The sequence below is a fragment of the Schistocerca cancellata genome, chromosome 5, assembly GCF_023864275.1.
Source record: "Schistocerca cancellata isolate TAMUIC-IGC-003103 chromosome 5, iqSchCanc2.1, whole genome shotgun sequence".
NCBI lineage: Eukaryota > Metazoa > Arthropoda > Insecta > Orthoptera > Acrididae > Schistocerca > Schistocerca cancellata.
In genome coordinates, this window is record NC_064630.1 from 19,373,910 (window position 1) to 19,396,310 (window position 22,401).

General features: G+C 46.4%; 2 protein-coding genes across 2 annotated transcripts; both read right to left on the bottom strand.

Moving 5' to 3' along the window:
• Positions 1–9,114: 9,114 nt before the first annotated feature.
• On the bottom strand, positions 9,115–12,294 carry LOC126188333 (bifunctional endo-1,4-beta-xylanase XylA-like). Its single transcript, XM_049929930.1, has 6 exons — positions 12,185–12,294; positions 11,892–12,061; positions 11,309–11,489; positions 11,039–11,194; positions 9,640–9,800; positions 9,115–9,395 (listed from the first exon to the last, which is right to left on the bottom strand). The coding sequence occupies exons 1-6, from the start codon at positions 12,292–12,294 to the stop codon at positions 9,115–9,117; spliced, it is 1,059 nt and encodes a 352-aa protein (XP_049785887.1).
• A 5,694-nt stretch (positions 12,295–17,988) lies between these two features.
• Positions 17,989–21,997, bottom strand: LOC126188334 (myb-like protein I). Its single transcript, XM_049929931.1, has 7 exons — positions 21,748–21,997; positions 20,288–21,371; positions 19,983–20,243; positions 19,711–19,858; positions 19,353–19,628; positions 19,073–19,199; positions 17,989–18,965 (listed from the first exon to the last, which is right to left on the bottom strand). Exons 1-7 carry the CDS (start codon positions 21,995–21,997, stop codon positions 17,989–17,991), a joined length of 3,123 nt encoding a protein of 1,040 aa, XP_049785888.1.
• Positions 21,998–22,401: the final 404 nt, after the last annotated feature.

Below are 22,401 nucleotides of genomic sequence, written 5' to 3' on the forward strand. Positions count from 1 at the left end.
GCGCCTGACTGACAATGACACTGTTGGATGCAGCACTCGAGCTAGATTAAATGTATTTCCTCCTTTATATGAAATACACTTAGAACAATAATTGAACTTTGCTTTACCATCACCTAAATCGGCGAAGAAACCCCAAATCTCACTACTTCTACGCGATCGCGAGTTGCTAGCCATTGTATAAGAGTGAACAGATGCAAAAACTGCTTTCCAAAGAAAATAAAGAGGGATTTTACCTGAAATCGTACCAATGACTACAGGTGACAGTTTACGTTTTGAATTTGGAGGGTTATTATTCTCAACAAAAATAAAATCTACAGGAAACTTCTGAATAATTACTTAACGTAGGTATATAGACTTTGTAACAGTGGTAAACATACTCATTCTATTTTGGACTAAATTTTAGAAGAAACAAAATTGGACTGCATTTCGTTGGTAGCCCTAGTTTTCAGTCCATGAATACAACAAATAAGGTTTCACTTGGCAGATAAAGACTTTTTTGGGCGCTTCATGAGAAAATGTCGAGCAAGATTAAATGGAATACCTTCTTTATATGTGACAGGTTTCTCTGTTTATCTTTCCTTTGTCCCCTTCGACCATGCTCTATTTAACTCTCAGACTCTGTAAGAGCGTAAAACGTTGCGTTCACGTTACTGCATAGTTCGGCCATCTGTTGGTAAAATTATGTAGTATTACGAAGCTTTATTGTACGAGCGAGGCGAAGCGAGCGTAGCCGCGGCTGAGCGGCGAACTGGGCAACTTCGCCAGCCTTCCGTACTTCATGAATGAACTACTTCATTTGAACGCTTCACGGCAAAGAGTGAAATGAATGAAGTAGTTCACGGGAATGAACGAGCTCGACCCATCTCTAGTTCGGGGGTCTTTCCGAACGTGCAGAGCAATATCTGACATGTCAGATATTGTGAGCGTGCGTCTGAGCGTTGACCAATGAGATGTCACGACGCCACCTACGTCACACGCACGCCATCTCCCTTCAGTACAGAGTTGTGAGGGGCCATATTGGCATTCATTTCAAACCTATATGTATATATGCCGTTTCTGAGCACCAGAAAATTAAGAATCACTGGAAAACCCGTTATTAACTGCGTTATTCGTTCCAATAAAATAATGAGAAACATATTCGTGGCAAAATAATTGTTGTGACTTGCGTATTATGAGAGTAGGCTATTTGAAGGCAGCGACATGCTGAAGATCCACCCAAAGCGCATTGTTCTTGGCACAATTTGTTATAATTAAATTTCAATTAGTAAGATGTCTACGATTAAGGTTTTCGCATGGGGTAACATAATGTGATTAGATACAGTAGACGGGTTGTTGGTTTAGTGTAATGAGTAGCGTCACTCTCCCGAATTTTAATGACGGCGGTAGTTCACTACTTGACACTCCCAAATTTTTTATCCTAACATTCACGTTTTTATTAGGTTCTGATACTTTATTATTAGTTTAATGTAAGTATACACTATAATATTTGATGTTATGTAAAAATAAGTTCACCTTTTTTGAGGGGTGAATTTGTTCGATTGGCTTAATCTACAGGAGAGCTTGTGCTACTTGTATAAAGATGTTTTGCTCCTCTTTCTTTTACGCTTCGTAATTCACAGGTTGCAAAGATTCTGCTACTGGGTAGGAACAGCGACCAAGTAAGCCTGACCTTGTGATTTTACTAAAATGTGGGAATGATGAAATAATGTTCATCTTATGCGGTGAAGCATTCCAAATTTGTATCGTACTGTTTGTAATGGAACTTTTACAAGCCTGTGTCCTTATTGATTGGACATGGTACTTTCCTTTTCGGGGACGAAGGAGGAAATGTGCGTTTTAATAGAGCTAACGTGGGAATTTTACGCTCGCCCGTCGAGTAATCAGTGTGATTTCCGAACTAGAAACATCCCTCAACTGCCGCTGGAGTGCGTTGCGATCGCGTTTACCACGTTGTGGCCCACGTACCGTATGCACAAGTCGGATCGTTCCTCAGCATTCAGCAGCACGTTGAACTTGGCACGCTCAACGTTAAGGCCTGGCCAGACAGAATGCGGCCTGGCCGCCCGGCCTATGGCCTTGAACCGCAGCAGGCAGGCCGCATTGTTGAATCGCTCGTTATTGTATGGCGGCCGTCACACAGAGTGCGGCTTTGAAGCAAGGGCATGCGGCCTGCCGCACCGGCCGCCGTAGGGTTGTCACAGATTACAGATTCGCCGCAAGCCGGAGCGGCTGCTTGCCTCTGTTGGCGCACTCAACTGCTCTCGGTTTTTGTCTTTCAGCTCGTAGTGCACGCATCATGGACACAGAAAGACTTATAGAGGAGGTGAGACCATACAACTTTTTGTATGATACACGCGATCCTGATTTGGAGGTAGAATACTTTTGCCCTCCATATATTCTTGATAGAAAGCTGAATTCTCAGAAATAGTGTTGTCACTGTGACGTCCATAATTTCCAATATCAACTATTGTAAACTCGTATTATGGATCAACGATCGCCAGGAGAACCAGCGAAAAGAATTGTTTGTAACAGAAGAACTGGGATCCACTATCCTTCGGGCATTTTAACCATCTTTTTCGTCTACGTTTCCAAGGCAGTTCGGAAACCCCCAAACTTCTAGAAATCCTTCTTCAGATTTCTTCCACATCTCTGTTGTAGGAGTAGGTAAATATTTGCGTTGTAGAACAGTCCATATTGCCTGGTACACTTGTTCCACAATTTCTGAGACTGTTGAACGTCCTAACCGAAAAGAAAAAGTTATGGTCTGGTGACTGTCGTCTGTAGTCAAGTATCTGGAAAAGATTAAAATAAATTATGCCGATAGAACGAATAGGTAAGTTAACGACCAAAGATAGGTTTGTTTAAATTCAATGACAATGTTATGAATACAATGAAACAAAACAATCTATTAAGTAGAAAGTTCTCTCTAGCGGGATATACGGATGCTAGATGTTACTATCGTTTGCTGTATTCGTAAACACTGCACATAAATTTATCATTCCACTCGTAACTATGTTGTGGGATAGAATTTTCTCCGCCAAACCTTTCATATGATACAGCAAAACTGAAATGGAATAAATTATACGAGTTTTGTATGAAGCACAAAGAGGCCATAAACGGTAAAACTTACCTCAAACAAATGGCTAGCCTGTGCCTCGTATCAATTGGCTTTCTCCAGTTCGTTGTGCACTTCTCGGTGCTACCTTTTTATCAGGCGATGCAGTTCCTCGAAACATTCTTAAAAATGTTCAAATGTGTGTGAAATCTTATGGGACTTAACTGCTAAGGTCATCAGTCCCTAAGCTTACACACTACTTAACCTAAATTATCCTAAGGACAAACACACACGCCCATGCCCGAGGGAGGACTCGAACCTCCGCCGGGACCAGCCGCACAGTCCATGACTGCAGCGCCTTAGACCGGAAACATTCTGGCGACATACGAAAATATTTGAAGAACCTATCTTCGTCAGACTCTAGATCAATACACAGCCGACGGTATTCTCCTAAGCTTTCTCTCTTGCTATTAATGTCGTGCACCCAACATCTCCTCTTCTTGGTGCCATTTCGTATCGCTAGTGCGAGCTACTCATTACTGCACTTTAAGCTTAGTAATGGGGTTCGGCCCCTTCCACAGTGTAACAGGTGACGCATCAAGAGTCGCTGCGGCCGGATTCTGTCTGGCCGGGCCTTTAACGTTCGACAGCACGGTCCGTGTGCCGACGGCTTAACTGTACTCCGCCTCTTACAACCTGACGTGACGTTAAAACGCAGTTGTCTTACTTTAAAATTTAAACCGAAACGTGTCACCTCTCCAGTGCGAGTCCAGAGTCGAAATCGTTGGGGACTCCTGTTCGAATCGAGAGAAGGTAAGGCTGCGTGACACTCGACGATATTTTTGAGAGCGAGCAACACGCCACAAGTATGAGCGCGGGGCGTCCCGTGGCGCAACTGCGGGCCTACGGATCGAACTCGCGTAACAGGTTTGTCCGCGGCGTGGCTGGTACCACCTCTCGGAAAGCACTCCAGCTCCCGTAGCGAAAGTGGACCTCTGGCGCTCCTTGTGCGCGGGCAGATTTTGTCGTGTCTAAAGAACGCCTGTGTTTAGTGAGGTCTTAGTGTTGTGTAAGGGAAGCAGGATATCTCGTGAGACGTGGTCGACGTCTATAATTGGCTCGGAATCATTTCTTTTGATCAATGATAGGGAACTAAACTGACGGCGGTATTTATGAAGTAACTGTATCGGCGTTCGCCAGAAACGATTCACTATGTATGTGGAAAATATGAATCTATTTGACAGTACAGGCAGTACAGTGTTACACCCTCCGAATACAAGTAAGGACGGTGTTAATCGTGACATCGAATGTCATATTCCTCATGCTCGTTCCACTTGACGAAAGGTGTCTTGTCATCAGATGCCAAATTTGTAAGAAGACTTTTGTGATCACAAAAGAAGTTATTGTGGAACGATCTCATCAGTTGCTCTTTGTTTCCGTATGGAATCTTCCATCGAGTTTCTCTTTATAACACAAGAACATGATGTCTGACGTGGGATGCGAGTCCTGTCTCCTGGACTCGAATCCAAGATTTGGTTCTTGGGGGAGGAGGGGCAGCGTTTGTCACTGTGTTTCTTCTCCCTCTTTCCCCCACAAATATAACTTGTCTCATTCTCACTTTTGGCGTACAACAGTTGCCAATTTTTATAACAATAGCAAGAAAATATGTTACATGTTTTGATGTAATGCACACCCTGACTGGGGAGAAGAGGAGCTTGTGGCATAACTTGACTAGAAGAAGGGACCGGTTGGTAGGACATGTTCTGAGGCATCGAGGGATCACCAATTTAGTATTGGAGAGCAGCGTGGAGGGTAAAAATCGTAGAGGGAGATCAAGAGATGAATACACTAAGCAGATTCGGAAGGATGTTGGCTGCAGTAGGTACTGGGAGATGAAGAAGCTTGCACAGGATAGAGTAGCATGGAGAGCTGCATCAAACCAGTCTCAGGACTGAAGACCACAATAACAACAACAACAACAACAACAACACAATTTTGAGCGTCAGATTTTCGACACGCCGTAACTTTCTTCCATTACGATGGAGAAGTTTGAAATTTGGCTCAAAGGTGTCCAGAACTAAAATGGACAGCAAAAGTGATTGAAAATCTGTGAGCACTAGAATTTGGGACACAAGAAATGGACAGCAAAAATGAAAGATGTGCACATGAGTTGGAGCTTTTAACCTCTCCACATCTGCTCTGGAAATGTCTTGCAATTTAAAATCTGGTCACTAAATCTCTTTCTTACCATTATGAAATCAATCTGAAACCTTCTGGTGTCTCCACGTCTCTTCCACGTAAACAAGTTTCTTTTATGACTAATTTACGCTCTGTGCAAAATTTTACCTGGCGGCTTCCTCTTTCATTCCTTTCCCCGAGTCCATATTCACTACTATTTTTCCTTCTCTTCCTTTTTCCTACTGTCAAACTGCAGTTTCCCATCACAATTAAGTTTTCGTCTCCTTTAACTGTCTGAATATTTTTTTATCTCATCATACATTTCTTCAATCTCTACATCCTCTGCGGACATAGTTGATATATAAACTTGTACTTCTGTGGTAGCCGGCCGGTGTGGCCGTGCGGTTTTAGGCGCTACAGTCTGGAACCGGGTGACCATTACGGTCGCAGGTTCGAATCCGGCCTCCGGCATGGATGTGTATGATGTCCTTAGGTTAGTTAGGTTTAAGTAGTTCTAAGTTCTAGGCGACTGATTACCTCAGAAGTTAAGTCGCATAGTGCTCAGAGCCATTTGAACCATTTGAACTTCTGTGGTAGGTGTGAGCTTCTTGTCTATCTTCGCTACGATAATTCGTTCACTGCGCTGTTCGTAGTAGCTCACCCGCATTCCTGTTTTCCTATTCGTTGCTAAACCGGCTCCTGCATTACCCCTGTTTGATTTTGTCTCTATGACCGTGTGTTCTTACTGCCACCGAACTTTACTAATTCCCACTACATCTAACTTCGACCTATCCATGTCCCTTTTTAAATTTCCTAACTTGCCTGCCCGATTAAGGGATCTAACATTCCACGCTCCAATCCGTAGAACGCCAGTTTTATTTTCTCCTGATAACCACATCCTCCTGAGTAGTCCTCACCCGGAGCTCCAGGTGGGGAACTATTTTGCCTCCGGAATATTTTACCCAATAGGACGCCATCATCGTTCAACAGTAGAGCTGCATGCCCTCGGGAAAAAGTGTAGCTGTAGTTTCCCCTTGATTTCAGCCGTTCACAGTAGCAGCACAGCAAGGCCGTTTTGGTTGATGTTACAATCATCCGAACTGTTGCATCTGCAACTACTAAAAAGGCTGCTGCCCCTCTTCAGGAACCACACGTCTTAACAGATACCCTTCCGTTGTGGTTGCATCTACGGTACGGCCACATATATCGCAAAGGCACGATTCACTTCTAGCGTTAATAACAGTTTCACATGTTCACCCGTTTCCAGGTGAGTTAACGTTTCAATAGTATGGACTGCTCATTAATATACATTGGCTGTATCCGCCAAAGGAGGAAATAGAAGAGCAAGATTGTAGCTGGAACGCCTCGTTGTGCCTGTCCTGCCGTGTAGTGGGTGACGACACACACCGTGAATGCGGCCTTTAACGCCAGATGAAAATCAGATAGCTGATCGATGTGGGAGTGTGGGTATTATTCGAAACAGAGGAGTAAGAGGGTAAACAACGCTGATTGAAATTCCATTCAGGCGAAGCTCTCGGGAATTTCTGAGAGATTGAACGATCAGAGACGCACTCAAGTTTCGCTGCTCTGTCCGTGTGCCTCTAGCCTTTTGTGCTGTCGCCGAGAAGCAGCACGTTCACCGAAGCGGTCCCAACGCGACACAGTTTTCCTGGTGTGCTTACGGGAAGTGTTTACCGACGCACCAGTGAAGACGGTTGACATTACGGGTTGAGCCTCCCACTGGCTTTCGGTTTCCCGCGTCATTTCGAAGACCTCAGTAGTTTTGAGTTTCTCGTCTAAAGGATCCAAATCCTTAACGCCCGTCCGCGCACTTCCTTCTGTAGATAGTATTTGAGAAGAAAGTCCCGAATGATACAGTCGGCATACGATTTGCGACGTGATTCTTCTGTGCACACAAAAGCACTGCGACAGCTATGGCCCAGTCGTTACCCAGTCGTTACAGGATTCTGACTGCCATTTAAAACGCCGGTAAAATTCCAGCCCAGCCTACGCCTTTCGGTGTTGATAGGTATAATGATCCGACGGCATGTTACAGAGTTCAGAAAATGAGAATCTATCAGAATTTTTCGTGGGGTACAGCTCACGGACCAACCCCACTACACTATACGAAACCCACGAAAGAAAAAAATGACCACTATTGTCAACATATAAGTCCCGTGAAAGATAGGAACTCTATCGATGTTTAACATAATTCTGATTTAAGGTTCCGTCTCACTTGCACGTTTTCAATTAGGTTATAAGTTTCGATCACTCTGGATCATCTTCAGATCGAAAACATAGCAAAGCTAAATATGTACGATCTAATATTTTACAGTAAGCAGAAAAAAGAATTGTACATAAATGTACAATGTTTAAGTACTTACAAAAGACAGTTCTAAGCAGACAAGAGCGGTTTCTGGCGCAACTACTTACGTAAATTCTACATTTATGTACAATTATTTGCTCCTACTTATTGTAAAATATTAGATGGTACATATTTAGTTCTGCATTGGTTTAAAACTGAACATCATCCTGAGTGATCGAAGCACGTAATCTAATTAATAATGTGCAACTGAGACTGAACAATAAAGGAGAATTTTTTTAAAAAACCGTTACCTATCTGAATCGCTTATCTTGTAAGCTGTGAAGTGATGCCTGAGGTGCGGTAAATACGTTTACTTGTCGTCAACACCGTCCAGAGACGTTGAAAGCGGCGAGTCTGCCGAAGGCGTCTCGTTTCTGGTGGACAGCGCAGTTGTTTGCTGCTGTGACGGAGCTGTTGGTCACATAGCTGCCAATCAAACTCGTTGTTCCTGCTCTTGTAGAAGCCACAACCACTTTTGCTGTTGGTCCGATAGCTGCCAATCAGACTCTCGTTGTTCCTGCTGTTGTAGAAGCCACAAGCGCTGTTGCTGTTGGTCACATAGCAGCCAATCAAACTCGTTGTTCCTGCTGTTGTAGAAGCCACAAGTGCTGTTGCTGTTGGTCACATAGCAGCCTATCAAACTCATTGTTCCTGCTGTTGTAGAAGCCACAAGCGCTGTTGCTGTTGGTCTGATAGCTGCCAATCAGACTCTCGTTGTTCCTGCTGTTGTAGAAGCCACACGCGCTGTTGCTGTTGGTCACATAGCTGCCAATCAAACTCGTTGTTCCTGCTGTTGTAGAAGCCACAAGAGCTGTTGCTGTTGGTCACATAGCTGCCAATGAACTCGTTGTTCCTACTGCTGTAGAAGCCACAAGCGCTGTTGCTGTTGGTCACATAGCAGCCAATCAAACTCGTTGTTCCTGCTGTTGTAGAAGCCACAAGCGCTGTTGCTGTTGGTCCGATAGCTGCCAATCAGACTCTCGTTGTTCCTGCTGTTGTAGAAGCCACAAGCGCTGTTGCTGTTGGTCACATAGCAGCCAATCAAACTCGTTGTTCCTGCTGTTGTAGAAGCCACAAGCGCTGTTGCTGTTGGTCACATAGCAGCCAATCAAATTCGTTGTTCCTGCTGTTGTAGAAGCCACAAGCGCTGTTGCTGTTGGTCACATAGCTGCCAATGAACTCGTTGTTCCTGCTGATGTAGAAGCCACAAGCGCTGTTGCTGTTGGTCACATAGCAGCCAATCAAACTCGTTGTTCCTGCTGTTGTAGAAGCCACAAGCGCTGTTGCTGCTGGTCACATAGCTGCAATCAAACTCGTTGTTCCTGCTGTTGTAGAAGCCACAAGCGCTGTTGCTATTGGTCACATAGCTGCCAAACAAACTCGTTGTTCCTCCTCTCGTTGAAGCCACAAGCACTTTTGCTGTTGGTCCGATAGCTGCCAATCAGACTCTCGTTGTTCCTGCTGTTGTAGAAGCCACAAGTGCTGTTGCTGTTGGTCACATACCAGCCAATCGAACTCATTGTTCCTGCTGTTGTAGAAGCCACAAGTGCTGTTGCTGTTGGTCACATAGCTGCCAATCAAACTCGTTGTTCCTGCTCTTGTAGAAGCCACAAGCACTTTTGCTGTTGGTCCGATAGCTGCCAATCAGACTCTCGTTGTTCCTGCTATTGTAAAAGCCACAAGCGCTGTTGCTGTTGGTCACATAGCTGCCAATGAACTCGTTGTTCCTGCTGATGTAGAAGCCACAAGCGCTGTTGCTGTTGGTCACATAGCAGCCAATCAAACTCGCTGTTCCTGCTGTTGTAGAAGCCACAAGCGCTGTTGCTGCTGGTCACATAGCTGCAATCAAACTCGTTGTTCCTGCTGTTGTAGAAGCCACAAGCGCTGTTGCTATTGGTCACATAGCTGCCAAACAAACTCGTTGTTCCTCCTCTCGTTGAAGCCACAAGCACTTTTGCTGTTGGTCCGATAGCTGCCAATCAGACTCTCGTTGTTCCTGCTGTTGTAGAAGCCACAAGTGCTGTTGCTGTTGGTCACATACCAGCCAATCGAACTCGTTGTTCCTGCTGTTGTAGAAGCCACAAGTGCTGTTGCTGTTGGTCACATAGCTGCCAATCAAACTCGTTGTTCCTGCTCTTGTAGAAGTCACAAGCACTTTTGCTGTTGGTCCGATAGCTGCCAATCAGACTCTCGTTGTTCCTGCTATTGTAAAAGCCACAAGCGCTGTTGCAGTTGGTCACATAGCAGCCAATCAAACCCGTTGTTCCTGCTGTTGTAGAAGCCACAAGCGCTGTTGCTGTTGGTCACAAAGCTGCCAATCAAACTCGTTGTTCCTGCTGTTGTAGAAGCCACAAGCACTTTTGCTGTTGGTCCGATAGGTGCCAATCTGACTCTCGTCGTTCCTGCTGTTGTAGAAGCAACAAGCGATGTTGCTGTTGGTCAAATAGCAGCCAATCAAACTCGTTGTTCCTGCTGTTGTAGAAGCCACAAGCGCTGTTGCTGTTGGTCACATAGCTTCCAATCAAACACGTTGTTCCTGCTGTTGTAGAAGCCACAAGCGCTATTGCTGTTGGTCACATAACTGCCAATCAAACTTGTTGTCCCTGCTGTTGTAGAAGCCACAAGCGCTTTTGCTATTGGTCCGATAGCTTCCAATCAAACTGTCGTTGTTCCTGCAGTTGTAGAAGCCACAAGCGCTGTTGCAGTTGGTCACATAGCTGCCAATCAAACTCGTTGTTCCTGCTGTTGTAGAAGCCACAAGCACTTTTGTTGTTGGTCCGATAGCTGCCAATCAGACTATCGTTGTTCCTGCTGTTGTAGAAGCCACATGCGCTGTTGCTGTTGGTCACATAGCAGCCAATCAAACTCGTTGTTCCTGCTGTTGTAGAAGCCACAAGCGCTGTTGTTGTTGGTCACATACCTGCCAATCAAACTCGTTGTTCCTGCTGTTGTAGAAGCCACAAGCGCTGTTGCTGTTGGTCACATGGCTGCCAATCAAACTCGTTGTTCCTGCTGTTGCAGAAGCCACAAGCGCTGTTGCTGTTGGTCACATGGCTGCCAATCAAACTCGTTGTTCCTGCTGTTGTAGAAGCCACAAGCACTTTTGCTGTTGGTCCGATAGCTGCCAATCAGACTCTCGTTGTTCCTGCTGTTGTAGAAGCCACAAGTTCTGTTGCTGTTGGTCACATAGCAGCCAATCAAACTCGTTGTTCCTGCTGTTGTAGAAGCCACAAGCGCTATTGCTATTGGTCACATAACTGCCAATCAAACTTGTTGTCCCTGCTGTTGTAGAAGCCACAAGCGCTTTTGCTATTGGTCCGATAGCTTCCAATCAAACTGTCGTTGTTCCGGCAGTTGTAGAAGCCACAAGCGCTGTTGCTGTTGGTCACATAGCAGCCAATCAAACTCGTTGTTCCTGCTGTTGTAGAAGCCACAAGCACTTTTGTTGTTGGTCCGATAGCTGCCAATCAGACTCTCGTTGTTCCTGCTGTTGTAGAAGCCACAAGCGCTGTTGCTGTTGGTCACATAGCAGCCAATCAAACTCATTGTTCCTGCTGTTGTAGAAGCCACAAGCGCTGTTGTTGTTGGTCACATACCTGCCAATCAAACTCGTTGTTTCTGCTGTTGTAGAAGCCACAAGCGCTGTTGCTGTTGGTCGAATGGCTGCCAATCAAACTCGTTGTTCCTACTGTTGTAGAAGCCACAAGCACTTTTGCTGTTGGTCCGATAGCTGCAAATCAGACTCTCGTTGTTCCTGCTGTTGTAGAAGCCACAAGTTCTGTTGCTGTTGGTCACATAGCAGCCAATCAAACTCGTTGTTCCTGCTGTTGTAGAAGCCACAAGCGCTTTTGTTGTTGGTCACATAGCTGCCAATCAAACTCGTTGTTCCTGCTGTTGTAGAAGCCACAACCGCTTTTGCTGTTGGTCACATAGCTGCCAATCAAACGTGTTGTTCCTGCTGTTGTAGAAGCCACAAGCGCTGTTGCTGTTGGTCACAAACCTGGCAATAAAACTGTCGTTATTCCTGCTGTTGTAGAAGCCACAAGCGCTTTTGCTGTTGGTCCGATAGCTGCCAATCAAAGTGTCGTTGTTCCTGCTGTTGTAGAAGCCACAAGCGCTGTTGCTGTTGGTCACATACCTGCCAATCAATCTGTCATTGTTCCTCCTGTTGTAGAAGCCACAAGCGCTTTTGCTGTTGGTCCGATAGCTGCCAAACAAACTGTCGTTGTTCCTGCTGTTGTAGAAGCCACAAGCGCTGTTGCTGTTGATCACATACCTGCCAATCAAACTCACGTTGTTCCTGCTGTTGTAGAAGCCACAAGCGCTTTTGCTGTTGGTCCGATAGCAGCCAATCAAACTCGTTGTTCCTGCTGTTGTAGAAGCCACAAGCGCTGTTGCTGTTGGTCACATGGCTGCAATCAAACTCGTTGTTCCTGCTGTTGTAGAAGCCACAAGCGATGTTGCTGTTGGTCACATAGCAGCCAATTAAACTCGTTGTTCCTGCTGTTGTAGAAGCCACAAGCGCTGTTGTTGTTGGTCACATACCTGCCAATCAAACTCGTTGTTCCTGCTGTTGTAGAAGCCACAAGCGCTGTTGCTGTTGGTCACATAGCTGCCAATCAAACTCGTTGTTCCTGCTGTTGTAGAAGCCACAAGCGCCGTTGCTGTTGGTCACATAGCTGCCAATCAAACTCATTGTTCCTGCTGTTGTAGAAGCCACAAGCGCTGTTGCTGTTGGTCACATAGCTGCCAATCAAACGTGTTGTTCCTGCTGATGTACAAGCCACAAGCGCTTTTGCTGTTGGTCCGATAGCTGCCAATCAAACTGTCGTTGTTCCTGCTGTTGTAGAAGCCACAAGCGCTGTTGTTTTTGGTCAGATAGCTGCCAATCAAACTCGTTAGTCTTGCTGTTGTAGAAGCCACAAGCGCATTTGCTGTTGTTCCGATAGCTGCCAATCAAACTGTCGTTGTTCCTGCTGTTGTAGAAACCAAAAGCGCTGTTATTGTTTGTCACATAGCTGCCAATCAAACTCGGTGTTCCTGCTGTTGTAGAAGCCACAAGCACTTTTGCCGTCGGTCACATAGCTGCCAATCAAACTGTCGTCATTCCTGCTGTTGTAGAAGCCAGAAGCGCTGTTGCTGTTGGTCACATACCTGCCAATCAACCTGTCGTTGTTCCTGTTGCTGTAGAAGGCACAAGCGCTTTTGCTGTTGGTCCGATAGCTGCCAATCAAACTGTCGTTGTTCCTGCTGTTGTAGAAGCCACAAGCGCGGTTGCTGTTGGTCACATAGCTGCCAATCAAACTCGTTGCTCCTGCTGTTGTAGAAGCCACAAGCGCTTTTACTGTTGGTCACATATCTGCCAATCAAACTGTCGTCTTTCATGCTGTTGTAGAAGCCACAAGAGCTGTTGCTGTTGGTCACATACATGCCAAACAAACTGTCGTTGTTCCTGCTGTTGTAGAAGCTACAAGCGCTGTTGCTGTTGTTCGCATACCTGCCAATCAAATTGTCGTTGTTCTTGCTGTTGTAGAAGCCACAAGCGCTTTTGCTGCTGGTCACATAGCTGCCAATCAAACCGTCATTGTTCCTGCTGTTGCGGACGCCACAAGCGCTATTGCTGTTGGTCACATACCTGCCAATCAAACTGTCATTGTTCCTGCTGTTGTAGAAACCACAAGGACTTTTGCTGTTAATCCGATAGTTGCTAATCAAACTATCGTTGTTAATGCTGTTGTAGAAGCCACAAGCACTTTTGCTGTTGGTCTGATAGCTGCCAATCAAACTGTCGTTGTTCCTGCTGTTGTAGAAGGCACAAGCGCTGTTGCTGTTTGTCACATAGCTGCCAATCAAACTTGGTGTTACTGCTGTTGTAGAAGCCACAAGCACTTTTGCTGTTGGTCACATAGCTGCCAATCAAACTGTCGTCATTCCTGCTGTTGTAGAAGCCACAAGCGCTGTTGCTGTTGGTAGCATAGCTGCCAATCAAACAGTCGTTGTTCCTGCTGTTGTAGAAGCCACAAGCGCTTTTGCTGTTGGTCCGATAGTTGCCAAGCAAACTGTCGTTGTTCCTGCTGTTGTAGAAGCCACAAGCGCTTTTGCTGTTGGTATGACAGCTGCCAATAAAACTGTCGTTGTTCCTGCTGTTGTAGAAGCCACAAGCGCTGTTGCTGTTGGTCCGATAGCTGCCAATCAAACTGTTGTTGTTCCTGCTGTTGTAGAAGCCAGAAGCGCTGTTGCTGGTGGTCACATACCTGCCAATCAAGCTGTCGTTGTTCCTGCTGTTGTAGAAGCCACAAGCGCTGTTGCTGTTGGTCCGATAGCTGCCAATGAAACTGTCGTTGTTCCTGCTGTTGTAGAAGCAACAAGCGCAGTTGCTGCTGGTCACATAGCTGCCAATCAAACTCGTTGTTCCTGCCGTTTTAGAAGCAACAAGCGCTTTTGGTGTTGATCCGATAGCTGCCAATCAAACTGTCGTTGTTCCTGCTGTTGTAGAAGCGACAAGCGCTGTTGCTGTTGGTCACATAGCTGCCAATCAAACTCGTTGTTCCTGCTGTTGTAGAAGCCACAAGCGCTTTTGCTGTTGGTCCGATAGCTGGCAATCAAACTGTCGTTGTTCCTGCTGTTGTAGAAGCCACAAGCGTTGTTGCTGTTGGTCACATAGCTGCCAATCAAACTCGTTGTTCCTGCTGTTGTAGAAGCCACAAGCGGTTTTGCTGTTGGTCCAATAGCTGCCAATCAAACTGCCATTGTTCCTGCTGTTGTAGTAGCCACAAGCGCTTTTGCTGTTGGTCCGATAGCTGCCAATCAAATTGTCGTTGTTCCTGCTGTTGTAGAAGCCACAAGCGCTTTTGCTGTTGTTCACATACCTGCCAATCAAACTGTCGTTGTTCCTGCGAATTGTAGAAGCCACAAGCGCTGTTGCTGTTGGTCACATACCTGCCAATCAAATTGTCGTTGTTCCTGCTGTTGTAGAAGCCACAAGCGCTTTTTCTGCTGGTCCGATATTTGCCAATCAAACTGACGCTGTACCTGCTGATGTAGAAGCCACAAGCGCTGTTGCTGTTGGTCACATACATGCCAATCAAACTGTCGTTGTTCCTGCTGTTGTAGAAGCCACAAGCGCTTTTGATGTTCGTCCGATAGCTGCCAATTAAACTGTTGTTGTTCCTGCTGTTGTAGAAACCACAAGCGCTGTTGCTGTTGGTCACATACCTGCCAATCAAACTGTCGTTGTTCCTGCTGTTGTAGAATTCACAAGCGCTGTTGCTGTTGGTCCGATAGCTGCCAATGAAACTGTCGTTGTTCCTGCTGTTGTAGAAGCCACCAGTGCCTTTGCTGTTGGTCCGATAGCTGCCAATCTAACTGTCGTTGTTCCTGCTGTTGTAGAAGCCACAAGCGCTGTTGCTGTTGGTCACATAGCAGCGAATCAAAATCGTTGTTCGTGCTGTTGTAGAAGCCAAAAGCGCTTTTGCTGCTGGTCACATACCTGCCAATCAAACTGTCGTTGTCCCTGCTGTTGTAGAAGCCACAAGCGCTTTTGCTGTTGGTCACGTAGCTGCAAATCAACCTGTCGTCATTCCTGCTGTTGTAGAAGAGACAAGCGCTGTTGCTGTTGGTCACATACCTGCCAATCAATCTGTCGTCGTTCCTGCTGTTGTAGAAGCCACAACCGCTGTTGCTGTTGGTCCGATAGCTGCCAATCAAACTGTCGTTGTTGCTGCTGTTGTAGAAGTCACAATCGCTGTTGGTGTTGGTCACATACCTGCCAATCAAACTGTCGTTGTTCCTGCTGTTGTAGAAGCCAAAAGCGCTGTTGCTGTAGGTCACATACCTGCCAATCAAACATTCGTTGTTCCTGCGAAATGTAGAAGCCACAAGCGCTGTTGCTGTTGGTCACATACCTGCCAATCAAATTGTCGTTGTTCCTGCTTTTGTAGTAGCCACAAGTGCTGTTGCTGTTGTTCCGATACGTGCAATTGAACCTGACGTTGTTCTTGCTGTTGTAAAGGCACAAGCGCTTTTTCTGCTGGTTCGTTAGTTGCCAATCAAACTGTCGCTGTTCCTGCAGATGTAGAAGCCACAAGCGCTGTTGCTGTTGGTCACATACCTGCCAATTAAACTATCGTTGTTCCTGCTGTTGTAGAAGCCACAAGCGTGTTTGCTGTTGGTCCGATAGTTGCCAATCAAACTGTCATTGTTCCTGCTGTTGTAGAAGCCACAAGCGCTGTTGCTGTTGGTCACATACCTGCCAATCAAACTGTCGTTGTTGCTGCTGTTGTAGAAGCCATAAGCGCTTTTGCTGTTGGTCCGATAGCTGCCAATTAAACTTTTGTTGTTCCTGCTGTTGTAGAAGCCACAAGCGCTGTTGCTGTTGGTCACATACCTGCCAATCAATCTGTCGTTGTTCCTGCTGTTGTAGAAGCCACAAGCGCTTTTGCTGTTGGTCCGATAGGTGCCAATCAAACTGTCATTGTTCCTGCTGCTGTAGAAGCCACAATCGCTGTTGCTGTTGGTCACATACCTGCCAATCAAACTGTCGTCGTTCCTGCTGTTTTAGAAACCACAAGCACTTTTGCTGTTGGTCCGATAGCTGCCAATCAGACAATCGTTGTTCCTGCTGTTGTAGAAGCCACACGCTCTGTTGCTGTTGCTCACATACTTGCCAAACAAACTGTCGTTTTTCCTGCTGTTGTAGAAGGCACAAGCGCTGTTCCTGTTGGTCACATAGCTGCCAAACAAACTTGGTGTTACTGCTGTTGTAGAAGCCACAAGCGCCGTTTCTGTTGGTCACATAGCTGCCAATCAGAGTTGTTATTATTGCTGTTGTAGAAGCCACAAGCGCTTTTGCTGTTGGTCTGATAGCTGCCAATCAAACTGTCGTTGTTCCTGCTGTTGTAGAATTCACAAGCGCTGTTCCTGTTGGTCACATAGCTGCCAATCAAACTTGGTGTTATTGCTGCTGTAGAAGCCACAAGCACTTTTGCTGTTGGTCACATAGCTGGCAATCAGACTGTCGTCATTCCTGCTGTTGTAGAAGCCACAAGCGCTGTTGCTGTTGGTAGCATAGCTGCCAATCAAACTGTCGATGTTCCTGCTGTTGTAGAAGCCACAAGCGCTTTTGCTGTTGGTCCGATAGTTGCCAAGCTAACTGTTGTTGTTCCTGCTGTTGTAGAAGCCACAAGCGCTTTTGCTGTTGGTATGACAGCTGCCAATCAAACTGTCGTTGTTCCTGCTGTTGTAGAAGGCACAAGCGCTGTTCCTGTTGGTCACATAGCTGCCAAACAAACTTGGTGTTACTGCTGTTGTAGAAGCCACAAGCACTTTTGCTGTTGGTCACATACCTGCCAATCAAACTGTCGTTGTTCATGCAATTGTAGAAGTCACAAGCGCTGTTGCTGTTGATCACATACCTGCCAATCAAACTGTCGTTGTTTTTGCTGTTGTAGAAGCCACAAGCGCTGTTGCTGTTGGTCCGATAGCTGCCAATCAAACTGTTGTTGTTATTGCTGTTGTAGAAACCACAAGCGCTTTTGCTGTTGGTGTGATAGTTGTCAATCAAACTGTCGTTGACCCTGCTGTTGTAGAAGCCACAAGCGCTGTTGCTGTTGGTCACATACCTGCCAATAAAACTGTCGTTGTTCCTGCTGTTGTAGAAGCCCCAAGCGCTGTTGCTGTTGGTTCGATAGCTGCCAATCAAACTGTTGTTGTTTCTGCTGTTGTAGAAGCCACAAGCGCAGTTGCTGGTGGTCACATACCTGCCAATCAAGCTGTCGTTTTTCCTGCTGTAGTAGAAGCCACAAGCGCTGTTGCTGTTGGTCCGATAGCTGCCAATGAAACTGTCGTTGTTCCTGCTGTTGTAGAAGCCACAATCGCTGTTGCTGTTGGTCACATAGCTGCCAATCAAACTCGTTGTTCCTGCCATTTTGGAAGCCAAAAGCGCTTTTGGTGTTGATCCGATAGCTGGCAATCAATTTGTCGTTGTTCCTGCTCTTGTAGCAGCAACAAGCGTTGTTGCTGTTGGTCACATAGCTGCCAATCAAACTCGTTGTTCCTGCTGTTGTAGAAGCCACAAGCGCTTTTGCTGTTGGTCACGTAGCTGCAAATCAACCTGTCGTCATTTTTGCTGTTGTAGAAGAGACAAGCGCTGTTGCTGTTGGTCACATACCTGCCAATCAATCTGTCGTTGTTCCTGCTGTTGTAGAAGCCACAAGCGCTTTTGCTGTTGGTCCGATAGCTGCCAATCAAACTGTCATTGTTCCTGCTGTTGTAGAAGCCACAATCGCTGTTGCTGTTGGTCACATACCTGCCAATCAAACTGTCGTTGTTCCTGCTGTTGTAGAAACCACAAGGACTTATGCTGTTGGTCCGATGGCTGCCAATCAAACTGTCATTGCTCCTGCTGTTGTAGAAGCCACAAGCGCTGTTGCTGTTGGTCACGTACCTGCCAATCAAACTGTCGTTGTTCCTGCTGTTGTCGAAGCCACAAGCGCTGTTGCTGTTGGTCACATACCTGCCAATCAAACTGACGTTGTTCCTGCGAATTGTAGAAGCCACAAGCGCAGTTGCTGTTGCTCACATACCTGCCAATCAAATTGTCGTTGTTCCTGCTTTTGTGGAAGCCACAAGTGCTGTTGCTGTTGGTCCGATACCTGCCAATCAAACTGACGTTGTTCCTGCTGTTGTAGAAGCCACAAGCGCTGTTGCTGTTGGTCACATACCTACCAATCAAACTGTCGTTGTTCCTGCTGTTGTAGAAGCCACAAGCGAGTTTGCTGTTGGTCCGATAGTTGCCAATCAAACTGTCGTTGTTCCTGCTGTTGTAGCTGCCACAAGCGCTGTTGCTGTTGGTCACATACCTGCCAATCAAACTGTCGTTGTTCGTGCTGTTGTAGAAGCCACAAGCGCTTTTGCTGTTGGTCCGATAGCTGCCAATTAATCTGTTGTTGTTCCTCCTGTTGTAGAAGCCACAAGCGCTGTTGCTGTTGGTCACATACCTGCCAATCAAACTGTCGTTTTTCCTGCTGTTGTAGAAGCCACAAGCGCTGTTGCTGTTGGTCCGATAGCTGCCAATGAAACTGTCGTTGTTCCTGCTGTTGTAGAAGCCACAAGCGCTGTTGCTGTTGGTCCAATAGCTGCCAATCAAACTGTCATTGTTCCTGCTGCTGTAGAAGCCACAAGCGCTGTTGCAGCTGGTCACATACCTGCCAATCAAATTGTCGTTGTTCCTGCCGTTGTAGAAGCCACAAGCGCTGTTGCTGTTCGTCACATAGTTGCCAATCAAACTCGTTCTTCTTGCTGTTGTAGAAGCCACCAGTGCTTTTGCTGTTGGTCCGATAGCTGCCAATCTAACTGTCGTTGTTCCTGCTGTTGTAGAAGCCACAAGCGCTGTTGCTGTTGGTCACATACCTGCCAATCAAACTGACGTTGTTCCTGCGAATTGTAGAAGCTACAAGCGCAGTACTGTTGCTCACATACCTGCCAATCAAATTGTCGTTGTTCCTGCTCTTGTGGAAGCCAAAAGTGCTGTTGCTGTTGGTCCGATACCTGCCAATCAAACTGACGTTGTTCCTGCTGTTGTAGAAGCCACAAGCGCTGTTGCTGTTTGTCACATACCTACCAATCAAACTGTCGATGTTCCTGCTGTTGTAGAAGCCACAAGCGTGTTTGCTGTTGGTCCGATAGTTGCCAATCCAACTGTCGTAGTTCCTGCTGCTGTAGATGCCACAAGCGCTGTTGCTGTTGGTCACATACCTGCCAATCAAACTGTCGTTGTTCGTGCTGTTGTAGAAGGCACAAGCGCTTTTGCTGTTGGTCCGATAGCTGCCAATTAAACTGTTGTTGTTCCTCCTGTTGTAGAAGCCACAAGCGCTGTTGCTGTTGGTCACATTCCTGCCAATCAAACTGTCGTTGTTCCTGCTGTTGTAGAAGCCACAAGCGCTGTTGCTGTTGGTCCGATAGCTGCCAATGAAACTGTCGTTGTTCCTGCTGTTGTAGAAGCCACAAGCGCTGTTGCAGTTGGTCACATACCTGCCAATCAAATTGTCGTTGTTCCTGCCGTTGTAGAAGCCACAAGCGCTGTTGCTGTTGGTCACATAGCTGCCAATCAAACTCGTTCTTCTTGCTGTTGAAGAAGCCACCAGTGCTTTTGCTGTTGGTCCGATAGCTGCCAATCTAACTGTCGTTGTTCCTGCTGTTGCAGAAGCCACAAGCGCTGTTGCTGTTGGTCACATAGCAGCGAATCAAACTCGTTGTTCAAGCTGTTGTACAAGCCAAAAGCGCTTTTGCTGCTGGTCACATACCTGCCAATCAAACTGTCGTTGTTCCTGCTGTTGTAGTAGCCACAAGCGCTTTTGCTGTTGGTCCTATAGCTGCCAATCAAACTGTCGTTGTTCCTGCTGTTGTAGAAGCCACAAGCGCTGTTGCTGCTGGTCACATAGCAGCGAATCAAACTCGTTGTTCCTGCTGTTGTAGAAGCCACAAGCCCTGTTGCTGTTGGTCACGTACCTGCTAATCAAACTGTCGTTGTTCGTGCTGTTGTAGAAGCCACAAGCGCTTTTGCTGTTGGTCCGATAGCTGCCAATCAAACTGTCGTTGTTCCTGCTGTTGTAGGAGCCACAAGCGCTGTTGCTGTTGGTCACATACCTGCCAATCAAACTGTCGTTGTTCCTGCGAATTGTAGAAGCCACAAGCGCTGTTGCTGTTGGTCCGATAGCTGGAAATCAAACTGTCGTTGTTCCTGCAGTTTTAGATGCCACAAGCGCTTTTGCTGTTGGTCCGATAGTTGCCAACCAAACTGTCGTTGCTCCTGCTGTTGTAGATGCCACAAGCGCTGTTGCTGTTGATCACATACCTTCCAATCAAACTGTCGTTGTTCCTGCTGTTGTAGAAGCCACAAGCACTGTTGCTGTTTGTCACATAGCTGCCAATCAAACTCGGTGTTCCTGCTGTTGTAGATGCCACAAGCGCTTTTGCTGTTGGTCACATAGCTGCCAATCAAACTGTCGTCATTCCTGCTGTTGTAGAAGCCAAAAGCGCTGTTGCTGTTGGTCACATACCTGCCAATCAGTCTGTCGTTGTTCCTGCTGTTGTAGAAGACACAAGCGCTTTTGCTGTTGGTCCGATTGCTGCCAATCAAACTGTCATTGGTCCTGCTGTTGTAGAAGCCACAAGCGCTGTTGCTGTTGGTCACATACCTGAAAATCAAACTGTCGTTGTTCCTGCTGTTGTAGAAACCATAAGGACTTTTGCTGTTGGTCCGATAGCTGCCAATCAAACTATCGTTGTTCCTGCTATTGTAGAAGCCACAAGCGCTGTTGATGTTAGTCACATACCTGCCAATCAAATTGTCGTAGTTCCTGCTTTTGTAGAAGCCATATGTGCTGTTGCTGTTGGTCCGATACCTGCAATTCAAACTTACGTTGTTACTGCTGTTGTAGAAGCCACATGCGCATTTTCTGTTGGTCCGATAGTTGCCAATCAAACTGTCGCTGTTCCTGCTGTTGTAAAAGCCACAAGCGCTGTTGCTGTTGGTCAGATAGCTGCCAATCAAACTGTCATTGTTCCTGCTGTTGTAGAAGCCACAAACGCTGTTGCAGTTGGTCACATTCCTGCCAATCAAACTGTCGTTGTTCCTGCCGTTGTAGAAGCCACAAGCCCTGTTGCTGTTGGTCACTAGGCTGCCAATCAAACTCGTTCTTCTTGCTGTCGTAGAAGCCACCAGTGCTTTTGCTGTTGGTCCGATATCCGCCAATCTAACTGTCGTTGTTCCTGCTGTTGTAGAAGCCACAAGCGCTGTTGCTGTTGGTCACATAGCAGTGAACCAAACTCGTTGTTCGTGCTGTTGTAGAAGCCACAAGCGCTTTTGCTGTTGGTCACATAGCTGCCAATCAAACTGTCGTTGTTCCTTCCGTTGTAGGAGCCACAAGCGCTGTTGCTGTTGGTCACATAGCTGCCAATTAGACTCGTTGTTCCTGCTGTTGTAGAAGCCACAAGCGCTTTTCTGTTGGTCACATAGTTGCCAATAAAACTGTCGTTGTTCCTGCTGTTGCAGAAGCCACGAGCGCTGTTGCTGTTGGTCACATAGCTGCCAATCAAACTCGTTGTTCTTGCTGTTGTAGAAGCCACAAGCGCTTTTTCTTTTGCTCACATAGCTGCCAATCAAACTGTCGTTGTTCCTGCTTTTGTAGAAGCCACAAGCGCTGTTGCTGTTGGTCACATAGCTGCCAATGAAACTCGTTGTTCCTCCTGTTGTAGAAGCCACAATCGCTTTTGCTGTTGGTCACATAGCTGCCAATCAAACTGTCGTTGTTCCTGCCGTTGTAGAGGCCACAAGCGCTGTTGCTGTTGGTCTCATAGCTGCCAATCAAACTCGTTCTTCCTGCTGTTGTAGAAGCCATAAGCGCTTTTCTGTTGGTCACATAGGTGCCAGTCAAACTGTCGTTGTTCCTGCATTTGTAGAAGCCACAAGAGCTGTTGCTGTTGGTCACATAGCTGCCAATCAAACTCGTTGTTCTTGTTGTTGTAGAAGTTCAAGCGCTTTTGCTGTTGGTCCGATAGCTGCCAATCAAACTGTCGTTTTCCTTCTGTTGTAGAAGCCAGGAGCGCTGTTCCTGTTGGTCACATAGCTGCCAATCAAACTCGTTGTTCCTGCTCTTGTAGAAGCCACAAACGCTTTTGCTGTTGGTCACATAGCTGCCAATCAAACTGTCGTTATTCCTGCTGTTGTAGAGCCCACAAGCGCTGCTGCTGTTGAACACATAGCTGCCTTCAAACTCGTTGTTCCTGCTGATGTAAAAGTCAC